At 37.0% G+C, this 13,862-nt stretch overlaps 1 protein-coding gene across 1 annotated transcript; it reads right to left on the bottom strand.

Moving 5' to 3' along the window:
- Positions 1–3,459: 3,459 nt before the first annotated feature.
- LOC114099283 (butyrophilin-like protein 1) lies at positions 3,460–12,384 on the bottom strand. The gene is made up of 9 exons (XM_027943547.2): positions 12,306–12,384; positions 9,646–9,996; positions 8,814–9,095; positions 8,496–8,696; positions 7,012–7,032; positions 6,894–6,920; positions 6,489–6,515; positions 4,590–4,616; positions 3,460–3,977 (listed from the first exon to the last, which is right to left on the bottom strand). Exons 1-9 carry the CDS (start codon positions 12,382–12,384, stop codon positions 3,460–3,462), a joined length of 1,533 nt encoding a protein of 510 aa, XP_027799348.2.
- Between the last annotated feature and the right edge of the window lie 1,478 nt (positions 12,385–13,862).

The raw sequence follows: 13,862 nt of genomic DNA, 5'->3' as shown, positions 1-13,862 counted from the left end.
TAGCAAACAGAGCAGTCCTATATTGCTTAGGAGATAATTATAAGGAAAATGAAACAATGACTAGACCTAAGAGACAATTTACAGAAAGGAAAAAAATATTTGCAAAGTGTATATCTGACAAAGGGTTAATATTCAGAATTATTTGTTTTATGACTTGATAGCATAAAACAAATAATTCTATTTATAAATAGGACCAAGCAAGGTGGGGGCATGCCTGTAATCCCAGCAGCTCAGGAGGCTGAAGAAGGAGGATCATAAGTCCAAAGCCAGACTCAGCAACTTAGTGAGGCCCTAAGCAACTTATCAAAACTCTGTATCTAAATAAAATATAAAAAGGGCTGGGGATGTGGCTTATGGTTCAGTGTTTGAGCATTACTGGGTTCGATCCCAGTATGAAAGAAAGAAAGAAAGAAAGGAAGAAAGGAAGGAAGGAAGGAAGGAAGGAAGGAAATAGGCTAAATACCTGAATAAACATTTCTTAAAAGAAGAATTAAAAATGACCAACAGATACATGAAAAAAAATGTTCATATCAGTAACCACTGGGAGAATGTAAATCTAAACTACAGTGAGGTATCAGTTCACTCTAGTAAGAATGGCTATCTTCAGAAGTTCAATAGATTAGACAAAGGGGAATGAAGGGAAGGGAGGGGAGATAGGAAAAAGAAAGACAGTAGAATGAATATGATGTAATTTTTCTATCTACTATGTCAATCTCACCATCGTGTACATTTACAAGAATAAGGTCCCAATTAGAATAAGGTATATTCCATGTTTGTATGATTACATCAAAATGGATTCTACTGTCCTGTATAACTAAAAAAAAAACATTGTCATATGTAATGTTACTCAGCATTTTACACTGCTGTTTTGTTGAACTCTTCTATTTTTGCAAGTTAAAATACACAAAAAAAGGCTATTTTCAAAAAGACTAAAGATAACAAGGGCTGGCAAGTATTTGTAGAAGAAGGAACTCTTTTTCAGTTTTATTTAAAAATTTGTCTTAATTATTAACATTAATAGTACAAATAATTGGTTTCACTGTGACATTTCTATGAATTGATTGTGGTTTGATCACATTCAACCTCCCTTATACTCTCTCTGGCCCTCCCCTCCCCCCCATTCCTTGGACTCTTCTTTCCCAGTAGTCTCTGAAAGAGGAACACTTATACATGGTAGGTGAAAATGTAAATTAGTACAATCGTTAGTATAGTCATTATGGAATATAGAGTGCAGAGGTTTTCCCCAAAATTAAAAATAGAACTACAGTACAATCCAATAATACCATTACTGAGCATATGCCCCCCCCCAAAAAAAAATGAAGTCAGTAAATTGAAGAGACACCACATTTATTGTAGCACTATTCACAGGAGCCAGGATATGGAATCAACTTAGGTGTCCCTTGATACATGAATGGAGAAAGAGATTGTGATACATATACACAATGGAACAATCTTCAGCCATTAAAATCAGGAAATTCTAACTTTTGTAACAACATGGATGAACTTGAAGGACATTATGTTAAGTAAGTCAAACACAGAAAGACAAACACTGCATAATCATCTTCATGTGGAATCTAAAAGGGTAAATCTCATTCCTATGCTAGGAAGTGAAAACAGGTAATAATTGGCAATTTCATTTTTTAAAATTGATGGGATTGATTTAAAATAGGGAGAATGAAAAAGAATATATAAATGAAGAATTATTCTGGACCAATAGAAGAGAATTATCCAGTGATAAGGAAAGTTAGAGATATTTATATTGAAAAGACTCAATAGATGGCCAGAGAGTAATGGGACAGGGGAGAAATTATCACCAAATAAATATCTATGAGAAAAATGCCTAACAAAAAGACATTGTGTTAGTTTTGTATTATTATAACAAAAATACCTGAGATAATCATTTTTTTTAAAAAAAGGAAAGTTTTAATTTGGCTCAAATTTTGAAGGTTATAGTCATTCTATGGTAGTTTGACCCTGTAGCTTTTGGGCCTGTATCTAGGTAATATATCAATGCAGGAGTGTGTGGTAGATGAAGCTAATTACTTCATGGGATCCAGGAAGCAAAACAAAACAGGAAGGAGTCAGGGTTCCAATATCCCCTTCAAGGACATGCCTCAGTGATTTCACTTCCTTCCACTGGGCCTCAACTTAAAGGTTATGGGCTTTAATAGTGTTATGGGCTGAGGAGCAAATTTTTTGCATATGGGCTTGGGGAGGAGCTTGGAACTGAATTATAGCAGATATGAATTATACTGGCATCTCATTTCCTATCAGCATGTTATATAAAAGATAACAGCATAGCAGTACCCTTAATTTCTTCGGTGGTTAAGAGTTGAATATTTATCTGAAATATAAGTGTTTGGGGAGTGTTTTTTTTTTCCAGTATCCAAATTCCAGGTCTGAGTACCCAACATTGACTAAATTTACAGGTTTGGGCCTTAATAATAGGAACAATGATCCGATGAGCACTGGGCACTGTTTTTCTCTAATTGTTGAATTTCATTATAATACATAGTTTTAATTGGAGGGGTAATATACTAGAATTCTCTAGAATGTAAAGTATTCATTTCCCTTACTAAGATCTTAGGCAAAGCAATAAAATTTCCCTCCATCCAACAAAATAAATACTTAAATATGCTTTCTTTCACTTTTGCCCTGCCCTCTGCCCCAGTTCTCCATCATGTTGACATCATCTCGTTTGTTGGAATTAAATTGTGTTTGATATTTATTCTTTCCTAAAATTGTCTTTGCATTTAAGATAGAGCTTAACTTGTTACCAAATTAAAGTTTCTTTTTTCTCTTTTAACACTCAAAATAGTACTCTTCAGTAATTTTAATTCAGTGCTGCTGTTTTGCTGTTGAGAAATATGAGATTTATTTAATTTTTATTTCTTCAAACATTGCTTTAGCAGTGCTACTCAAAGTGTAATACAAAGACCAGTAACTACACATAAATTGTTTCTTAACAGTTCTTTATGAGAGAGTACAGAAATAGAGTGTTACAAAACTTTTAGAGAAAATCGACAGCTATTTTTCTCATGTTGAATCTAATAATAAAGTAATTGTCACTTGTAATAGCATATCTTTGTTTTTTATTCATGCCATTTTTGAGTCTGTGATATATTCTTTTATATATATATATATATATATATATATATATATATATATATATATATATATATATATATATATATATATATATATATATATTATATTATATCTTGCTTTATAGCAAGAAGCAACACTTACAACAAAACATGAACATGGGTCTTCTCTTTGGATTATTTGAGAAACACAGCTTGATGTCATCAGAAACTCTGATTATGGAGACTCATGAAATCTGAGACGCTTGGGTCTCATAATCAGTGGTGCCAGAGACCACTCATCAGGACCAGAGTCCTGGAGCCTACCAAGAACAGGCTACTCAGTGTAAGATTGTTTTCTATATCACTATTAAACTTATGCAGATGGGGAGAGCTCCATGGATTTAAGTTTGAAGTAAGGATAGAGAATGGCAGAGAATTTGTCCTGGGTGAAGGAAAAGATGTGCATACCATCAATCATGTTATAGAAAGAAATGTCATTATCTTCATAATCCAAGAAAACCACAATCTTCTTCGGACACTCTTCTGTAAGAGGCTTTTCTAGAAGAACTTTTTGTGAATCACAGGCAAGAGCCCTGAATTCACCTTTCTTCTTCTCTAAGACTCTGAAATTCTTCATTGATGGTTTTTTTAATGGTGCCATCTTTTCTTCGTTTGTTTCATAAACACCTAGCACCCACTCATCATTGTCCTGGACATCTACCTCCCAATAATATCTCCCTGTTGTGAAACCTTTCCCATCAAGAGTGAGGAGGTTGCAATCTCCTTTATTATCAGCAAGAGGAAGATCCTGTGTTTCCTCTCTGCCATCTTTTTTTCTCTTTGGATCAGAATTGTTCTGGTGAAAAAGTTCATGATTTAGATTCACAGGAGCTGAAAGAAGGAAAAAAATATATCCACCATCGTATCTTTCAGAAAGCTATTGTGAAAGTGAATCCTTAAAGAAACAAAATGTGGAGCTGAAGGAGAAACAGCATCTCTGCTTTGGGTGTGTGTTGGGAGGTGGCTCTGTTCTGACCATGCATTCTAGGCTACTAGATCCATTTTATCTGTTCTTGGTGCACTGGCAGAGTGCCAGGCTGATCCAGGGCTTGCATTGATTACTTGAGAATATTATTATTTCCATGTTCTCTATAAATTAGAACCATGTTCCTCAATTAGCAACAGGTTGCACATAAACTAACCTCTTTTTAAAAAGCAACTGAATACTTTTGCCATTTTGAACACTTTTTACTTAGGGTCTCCACAGCTGACACACTATGTTCATTTCGGTTTCCAGGAACAAGTAGATCCCACAAATAAGAAACCTGGACCAACAGGTGAAGGTGGAAACAACCAGAGTAGCTAATTCTAGCAGCAACTTTCAGTTTACCTGAATAATGGTGACTTTCTCTTTTCAGCTGGAAGATGGTAATGTGAAAAGAAGACAATAGATCAGAGGGCAGGTTAGAAGGGAGCCAAAAATATAAAACAAAAGGCACTTACCAGGCTGGAAATATTCCTTTCTCCAATCTGAAAAAGAGCAATGTAAATTGAGCCTGGGAAGAAATGTATCCATGGAATGAAAAGGAAAAAATACTTCCCACCCTGGCTCATTATTTTCTCCTCCCAATTCTCCTTACTACATTCACTAATCCTCTCAAATTCTGCTAATATCCAAAAACTAGGACAAGTTACTGCTTTCTATACTGCCTCAGTTAGAGACTCTGCCACAATGCAGCCTGGTGCTGGGGGACTAATCTTCTCCCACCTGAGCCAGGTTTGAAGAACACCTGGAGTAGCTCCTCAAGGTATCCAGGCACTGTGATCTGAAGATCTGTGTAACCCCCTCACTGCAGATGGGTGCCATGAAATGTCCTTTTATTCTGTTTTATTTGTTTTTTTTCCAGCCTATGACCCTTTCAGAGTAGTGCTTTAGCTTGTGGCTAAGGCCTTTAGATAGTCCCCTATTATTTTCACCACTGTAGTCAGATTTTTACATTTTTTCTCCAGAATCAGATTCTTCATGTGGAATAGAACTACATTTTTTTTCTTCCTAGGGTTGCTTCTCTCATAATGGGACTGGTGATTTTATTTATAGATTAGATATATTCATGAATCTTGGGACAATTGACAGGTAAGGACTTATCCATAATTCTTAACAAGTGAAGTACTGTGATATTTAGAACCTATATGCCTCATGAAGAACATCCAATACTGTGTATTCCATCTTCGTCATCTTAGAGACAAGGGGATTGAAGTCAAGAAAGAGAATGACCTGATTCCTCAGTTGTAATTGGTAAGAGTTGTAACTAAAACTCACATGTCCTCCCCCTTAGTACTTTGTTCTCTCCTTAAATCATAAGAACACTTATTAGGCTGTGTGTGAAGGTCTGATTTCTAGCTTACCTTTACCCCAGTGGACCTTTAATTTAATTTCCGTAAGATCAGAGATAATGGCTTATACCACCAACACATAGCACAATGTTTGGCACATAGAAATTGCACAATAATATGTTAAATGAATGACCTAGCATGTTTACGAAGTCTAATTCAATATTACACTCACAATCACATGTTCACACATACACACACTTGTAAATTCATACAATACATAGACATGGATATTAGAAGTTATAAAATTAGCTAATTCCCCCAATAGCAGATAAACATATTTTTACAAATGATATTAAAATATTTTGAAAATGATTTTCAAAGTTTTAAAACCTTAGTTTCTATGCATTTTTACTTTATTTTGAATAGGCAAAATAAGTAAAATAATAGTGTATTTTCTCCAAATTTAAAATGTATTATTTGCTCTTTTAAACATTATTTGCAATATAAAAATGCTGACATAATTGGGTATTCTTTATTCTTCTCAAATCTCATCAAAATCACTCAATTCTTATCCTTCCTTCTCCTAGGTGGACTGATTAACAATTCATGTCAAATCCTACTCCCGCCAGGTTGCTATGGACTTTACCATTAAAAGTTATTTCTCCTTTTTTCTTAGTTCTAGAAAACAATTATTGGAACCTACAATACAAAGTATCACACATAGGTGCCAAATACATTTTCACAACTTACAAGTACACAGATGTGCATGTGTGTGTGTGTGTGTATGTGTGTGTGTTTATTTATTTATTGTACTGGAGATTGAACACTTAACCACTGAGCCACATTCCAAGCCCTTCTTAATTTTTTTTTTGAGACAGTTTTCACTAAATTGCTTAGGCCCTTGCTAAATTGCTGAGGCTGACTTTGAATTCATGATGGTCCTGCCTCAGACTCCCAAGTTGCTGGGACTACAGGTGTGTTCCACCATGCCTGGCTCTTTTGTCTCTATTTATCATGCTCATAATAACAGAAGCACTTGGGAAGATTTACTACCCATGATTAACTTACCAGGATATATCAGGGCCTTCTTCCAATCTAAAAAAAAAAAGAACAAATCCAAGTAAAATAAGGGTGGGAGGACATTAACCTGTGACCTCACATTTTTTCCCTTTTCTCCTATTTTTCTTCCACTACTCATCCTTCAGTCATTTGGTCTTTTCCTCTAAGGAGAGGGAGCTAAGGAAGTGTTTGTTCTTTTAAACATTATTTGCAATACAAAAAATGCTGCCATAATAGGGTATTCTTTATTCTTCCCAAATCTCATCAAAATCATTCAATTCTATTCCTTCCTTCTCCTAAGTGGATTGATTAACAATTCATGTCAAATCCTACTCCTGACATCTATTGACAGGCATCTGGGTTGATTCCATTGGCATTGGGGCCTCAAGTGGTGTGGGAAACACTGTCTCTTACCTTCGCGGTACAATGCCCTTCGTCGTTCTGAAAGAAACGACATTCAGTGAGAGATCCAGAAGAGATGTGGAAAGGGGAAACAAACTTTACAGTAGACATGGGAAGAAGCAAGACTCACCAAGCTCTTCCTTGAGTTTTTCTAAAAGAGAAAAATATAAAATCCATCAAATTGAGTTTAGCTGCCCCTGAGTTTGGGAAGTAGCTATATAAATTAGGTTGGGCTTTTTAGGGCCCCATGATTTTTTTTAGTATAACTTTTTTTTTATTAGAACTTCCTGGTTATATGTAGTAGTTGGGTTTATCCTGAAAAATTCATACATGCATGGAAATTGATTTTAGTTCATGATCCCCCCCTTGTCCCTCCCTCGTTTCCCTCTCATCCTCTTCTCCTTTCTCCTTCCTGTATTCTATGAGTCTTTCTTTCACTTGTCTATTAATTTGTATTTGAGTGGTTCTTTAAGTTATTTTATCCTTCCCTCTCCATTTATTTTATTTTATTCTAGTTTCCACATATGAGAGAAAATATTTGCCTTTTGAGTTTTTGAGTTCAGCTAATTTCACTTAGCACAATATTCTCCATTTCTATCCATTTATCTGCAAATGCCCTAATTTCATTCTTTATAATGGCTGAATAGAACTCCATTGTATATATACACCACAATTTCTTAATTCATCCATCTACTGACAGGCATCTGGGCTGATTCCATAATTTAGATACTATGAACCTTGCTGCTATGAATATCAATGTGGCTGTGTTGCTGTAGTATGCCAATTTTAGATCTTTGGGGAAAATACCCAGGACTGAGATAGCTTAGTCATATGGTGGTTCCATCCCTAGCTTTTGAGGAATCTCTGAACTGCTTTACAGAGTGTCTGTACTAATGTTTCCATTGATGCAGTCCTACAAACAACACGAGTGTTCCTTTCTCCCTACAACCTTGCCAGAATTTATATTCTTGTATATTCAGAATTTGTATTCTTGATCATTTCCATTCTGCCTAGAGTAAAATGTAATCTTAGTATCATTTTGATTTGTATTTCCCTGATTGCTAGATATGTTAAACATCTTTTTTTTCATATATTTATTGACCTTTTGCATTTCTTCTATTGAGAAGTTTCTGTTTACATCTTTTGAGGGACCCATAATTTATATGAAGCAATTAGCAAGCATGTGTGTCCAATCTAAACTGATCAGCACTAAGAAAAGTTGCATGGGAGGTGCCATAGGGTCACAGAGGAATAAATGTCCATACTTCATGGGTGTTTTAGAATTGTTTATGTATTTCTAAAGCTTATTCCTGAAGGATAAGTAGGAAGAGAAGCTAGGGAAAGACATTTGCACAAGGAGAAACAGACAGGCTTGGTAACAGGCATGGAAGAGCAAGGTATAGTTTGAAGTTTGAGAAGCCACACTTTAGAGGCCTGATGTTCACTGCCAACTGATTTTCTCATGTGGCTTTCTCCTTTGTACAGGACTCCTAGCCCTGTGGAATGTTTGATATCCTGTGTTTCCCTTGAGGTCCTTTAATAAACTGTGAATTCCCCATCCACCCTATACTGTAGCTCCTCCATGAACTGATTTTCCCTGCTGCCCCAATTTACCTCGAATCTTAAGTGCCTCTTCCTTTTCATTCCTTATCTGTTGTATTTTCTGAGATTCGTTTTCCTTTTCCTTTATTTCTCTGTCTTTGGCTTGATGTTCTTTCCAACCAATGTAGCTGATCCCAATGAGCAGAAGCACCAGGACAGGGACTGTCCCAGCAAGGGCTGCTTTCCATGGAGACATCCTGGGGAAGAAGGGCTCTGAGGGGAGTATGTAGACCCAGTCAGAGGCTGTCCTGGACGAAGCCCTTCCCTCCTTCCTAGGCTCCTTTCCTTGTCCTCCCTTTGCTTACCATACCCTCCTTGGGTTTCACTAACCTGGGAGGAAGATGGATGACACCTTTTCCTGACCAGAGAGAGGATTTTGGATGGAGCAGGTCACATTGCCCAGGGAGCTGTCTGTGACCACAAGGGATGATTTCACATGGAAGAGCCCATCCCAGTCTTGGGTCTGAGACTCAGAGAGGGATGGTAGCTTGGCTCCTGCCATGTCTTTCCATTGTACCTTGGGGCTTGGGAACCAGCCCCCTGAGGAACACAGCACTTGGATACCACCTTCCTTGGGTCCTGTCATGTGAACATGAGGGATGGAGCCCAAACCTGAGGAGAGAAGGCATGTATGTAAGGCCTGTGGTCCTTGTGGCTGAGAGGCCCTGAAGCTGATAGCTGAGTTGTCCTTCACTAGCCTGATGAGAAACCTGGAGCAAAGAGGTCAGCATTAGGCTGACATGTGACTCATTTTGGCATGCACTTCCTACCTTTGCACTATGCTTGGACTGAAAAAGCTTTTGGGTCATTCTAGGAAGAGAAAAGAATAAGAACAAGTAAAACTAGAAAATAGTTCTAGTTTTATTGTTTACTTTTATCTCTTGATTGGGTGAAAGTTAATGTTTCAAGGCATCAATGTTTATTACTCAATAAATTTTCTGGGGTCTTATAGAATGTCAAAGGATGTTCAGAAATGTTAACTTCTTTAATATTTAAAAGCTAATAGAGTTCACAAGTCTTATCCTCATTGTATAGTTTAGGAAACTGATTGTCTAAAATCAACATATCCAAGATCCTAAACCACACCAGGTTTGGAATCTAGAGGCCCTCACCTTGCCTTTTATCTTACATTATCACCTAAGCTACTCACCAAGTTACATACCTATGACAGTCAATTCTATAATGGCCTCCTGTGAGATATCACCATCTTGAAAACGACACCAGTACTGGCCATTGTCAGAGGCCTTCACGTGCTGTATCAGCAGGGCCACGTGCCCCTTGCTGATGGAGTCTCCCACCAACTTGGTCCTACCGCGGTACTCCAGCATCTGTTCTCCACTTTGTTCCTGTCCATTCTGGACTACCAGCACAGCTGGGGAGATCTGGGCACGGTACCACCAGATGTGCATGCGGGCTGCACTCTGTTCAGGATACAGCTGGCAGGGCAGGGTAACATCCTCCCCAAGCAAGGCCATGATGGGCTCAGCTGGTCCATTCACAGAAAACCCAGATACTACATGGGGATCAGAGACAGATTGGAGAACGAGTTAGGGTGGAATGAAAGGAAAAACACATTTTCTTATTTAGGGACTCAAATATATTTCTTCTTTGTATTATATTCCAAAAAAAGTAAGATATATTTTAAATTTATATATATATAAATTTAAATTTATATATGTATATATATATACATGTATATATACACACATATTTAAGTATATACCCTTAATATATATACCTACTTAAGTATATACATTTAAATATAAATCACATCTTTCATAAACTAAATTGAATATATCTGTGTGTGTGTGTGTGTGTGTTTGTGTGTGTTATCTATCTTCTTCAACTGTATTTCCCTCACTCTCTACCAACAGATTACATTAATTTCTCTGGAAGTAACAACTCTTGTTAGATTGACATTTGGAAAGATATATATTTCCTATACATTTACAAATAGTAATTATTAATAACTTCTGCAAAATCTATGTCAAAGCGATTTATTGAGAAATAAATGTGGCAAAGTAACTCATCTATTTCTCTCCTTACTCATTCCTTTGTCTTCTAACACTCTGCTTCTGGGAAGGTAAGAAGTCATTTCTGACCCTGAGATTTAGGTTGCTGTATACTGGTACAGTAGATAAATTATCCCAAGATAAAAAGTGGAATTTTAAGGTGAGGTAAGCCTTTTTGTTTTGGGAAATAACAATAAAGGCTTAGAATCACAGAGAATTATTTTAATTAAAATCACTTTCTTGTGATGGGTGGACTTAGAGGCTTCTAGCTTAGGTATTAAGAGTCAGGCACCTCTTGCCAGTAAGGACAGTTGGATTCCTAAAGGAGGAGAGAAGAAGAATGAGGGCCAAAATAGGGACCTTGTATGAATGATACAATATGCTCTTTCCTCAAGTCGCTTCAGCTGTTTGCCTGAAAATTATTTTCTGTAAAAATCTACAATGGCTGAAAGGTAAGTGGTGCTCCCTGGGCAAAAGTGACATTGGCAGAGGCACAACATATTATGGATATTGTGAGCGGTCAGGACTTATGGGCCTACAATGAAATGTTGTGATCTGGGATGGGATAAATTCACTAAGGGTAGTTTTATTGATGGCCAGGAGGCCTTAGTACAAAAGGCAAGGGCATATGAAATTAGAGGAACTGGCCATGGCCATCTTGTCCCAGAGAGTGTGGGTGTGGCATTCCTGGGCAAAGAGCATTGTAGGGGTTTTTGTGCTAGACTGAGGCCACACTCTCTTTTCCATTCTTGCATAAAACCCAGGGTATTATTATAACACAAGGGATATGTGTTCATTGCTGCCTGATACCAGGGTGTTGGCATAAAAATTATGTAGGCAATTCAATTTAGAAAAGATTATGTAAGGGGCTGGGGTAGTGGCTCAGTGGTAGAGCACTTGCCTAGCATGTGTGAGGCACTGGGTTTGATTCTCAGCATTGAATATAAATAGATAAAATAAAGGTCCATTGACAACTAAAAAATATTTTTGTTAAAAAAGAAAAGAGTATTTAACATTATGTGTAGCCACAATGTGGTTAAAAAAAATCATTGTTCCATATAAATGGGATCGTTATATATCAATTTCTACAAAAAAAATGGACTTTCAACCATTTTGGTACACATAATCAGATGTACTTAATTGTTTTTTACAGACTATTCCATCATGTTCAAGATTTTCCTATGTGGGTGCACATTTACATTACTTCCAACTTCTTATTACTACAAACAGTCCTGTAGTAAGTATAATACACAAACACATAGAAAAGCACTTCTATAGAATAATCATAGAATTACTGGGTCAATGAGAACAGACATAAAAATTTTGATATCACCTAACTGACATCAAATTAAGGAGATTGACAAAAATGTCATTCTTGTGATCTCACATGTGGCTTCTCTCTAAACCAAGAGCCTGAAAATTTTATCCTGAGAGGTTCTTTCATCTTATGAAAGAGGGACTCATGTCTCAGAGAGAATAAGTGATTTTTCCAAGATTATAATTCAGTAGAGCTCAGGAAACTTGAGTCTAAATTCTGTGTACTCCATCCATCTTTCTTGGCAGTGTGAATATTACAGAGTACAGCTCAACAAACAGACACATCAAAAGCCTACAGCCTAAAATCACCAATATTCAGCAAAGATTTTGATCAATATTATAGCTCTGAGATTCATAAGGTCTACCCAAAGAAGTAAGGGGCTTTGATATGAGGGAGTTTTCTTGGCCAATGAATGACCAAGTGTTTTTCATTTATGTCACAGGCACCTTTGAAAACAAGCCAATAAATAAAAGCATGAGGCAAAACACTGACCTGTTGAGCACTGTATGGACACCAGGAGAAGGAGAGAGAGGAGGGAGCCAGCTGGAGACAAACCTGGAAAACTCACCATCTTAGAGCAGAAGGAAAGGTTCACTGTGACCAGCAGATACTCTGTAGGAGAAGGTGGTGAGAAGGTTCTAAGGAAAAACAAAAATAAACAAACCCTCCCACACACACACAAAAAAAAAACACCTCCTCTGTTCAAAGACTTAGCTTTATCCACAGATTTTTGACTGTTTCTCCCTCACAGACCTGAATACAAATGCCACCAACTCCCATTTCCTCCCCAGTGGGTTTTCCTTCTCCCTCTTTCTTCTGAAAACCGTTTCCCCAGCAGCTGTAGTAAATAGCAAATCATTCTGGTATGCTCTGTTAACTCTCTTGCTTTTCTGTGGGTTCCTCTTCTCCCCAGGTCACTTTTGCAATGGAAAACCCTGAGTTCAATGCTGAGAAACAGTCAGTCACAGAACTATTCCCCTTAGTTAATCTATCTTCAGTCTTCTTGCATTTGTTTCTTTCTTTATTTACTTACTTGATTTTTTACTACAAATAGCTCTTGTGTTTTAATTCCCAAGAGAGACCTTTTCTCACTATATGTCTCCAAATTCAAGCCCCTCTTTCTTCAGGTTCGTACCCCCCACTGACACCTATATATCACCACACATTTCTCTCTTACCATCTCAATGAAGCTGATGGACTCCAGGAAGCTCTGATCCCCTGAGCAGCCTACAAACCTTGTTCCACAGACTGTCTGCACCTGGTTATTCTTGTGGTCAGCACCCAAGCAACAGTTTTCCAAACCATCAATAAAGAGGGAAAATACTCTTATAAAGAGGAACACACAGGGAAGCCAAGAGTTCTTCTAAAGTGTGCTTCTAAAGTGAGTCTAAAGAGAAAATCATAGTCCATCTCCTTCTTCTCAGTTACTTTGAAAGTGGAAGTAATAAAACTCACTTCAGGGACTTTGGAGTGGGTTGAGCTACAGAATGATAGGAACTAGAACTTGTGCCTTTGTTGAAAATGCTCAGTGTACTTCCTTCTTCCACCTGCATAATTCTGAAAGCACAGTTTTCAAGAAGGAATTATCCTGTGTGTGACATTCAGATCTGTGGTTCATCAATGATTATCTCACAAAGTTAATTGATTAATAAGTAAAACCAAAAGAAAAATACTTCTTACCATACCATAATTGACTTTGGAGGGTATACTCAGAGCTGTGCAGAGGAAAGTCAGAGCTCAGAAATGGAGATCTCTGTGCTTTAAGAAACTTAGGGGTCCCAATAAAAGAATAAAAGTGATAACACAATTACAGTGATAACACAAGTACAGTGTTGAACGTAGGATGTGCTCAAAAGAAGTTTTCTTTCCATTTTATCTTTCCAAGTTTAATTCACATTTCTTCATATCATCAAGGATTACAGATAATCAGAGACACAGATAGCAATTGCATAAATACTAGTGTTAATCCACTAATAGTCTTCCCAAAGTTATACCACAATCTTAAATAAACTCTCTTCTTATCTTTTATTGATTTTATTATTTTTTAAA

The sequence above is a fragment of the Marmota flaviventris genome, chromosome 6, assembly GCF_047511675.1.
Source record: "Marmota flaviventris isolate mMarFla1 chromosome 6, mMarFla1.hap1, whole genome shotgun sequence".
Taxonomy (NCBI): Eukaryota; Metazoa; Chordata; class Mammalia; order Rodentia; family Sciuridae; genus Marmota; species Marmota flaviventris.
This window is presented reverse-complemented; position numbering and strand designations above follow the sequence as displayed.

Coding starts and splice junctions, on each gene's coding strand:
- LOC114099283 (XM_027943547.2), bottom strand. CDS start 12,384: ATGGTGAGTTTTCCAGGTTTGTCTCCAGCTGGCTCCCTCCTCTCTCTC. Junction 9,997..12,305: donor GTCCATACAGTGCTCAACAG/GTCAGTGTTTTG, acceptor ATCCCCATGTAG/TATCTGGGTTTTCTGTGAAT. Junction 6,516..6,893: donor AAGGGCATTGTACCGCGAAG/GTAAGAGACAGT, acceptor TTTTTTTTTTAG/ATTGGAAGAAGGCCCTGATA.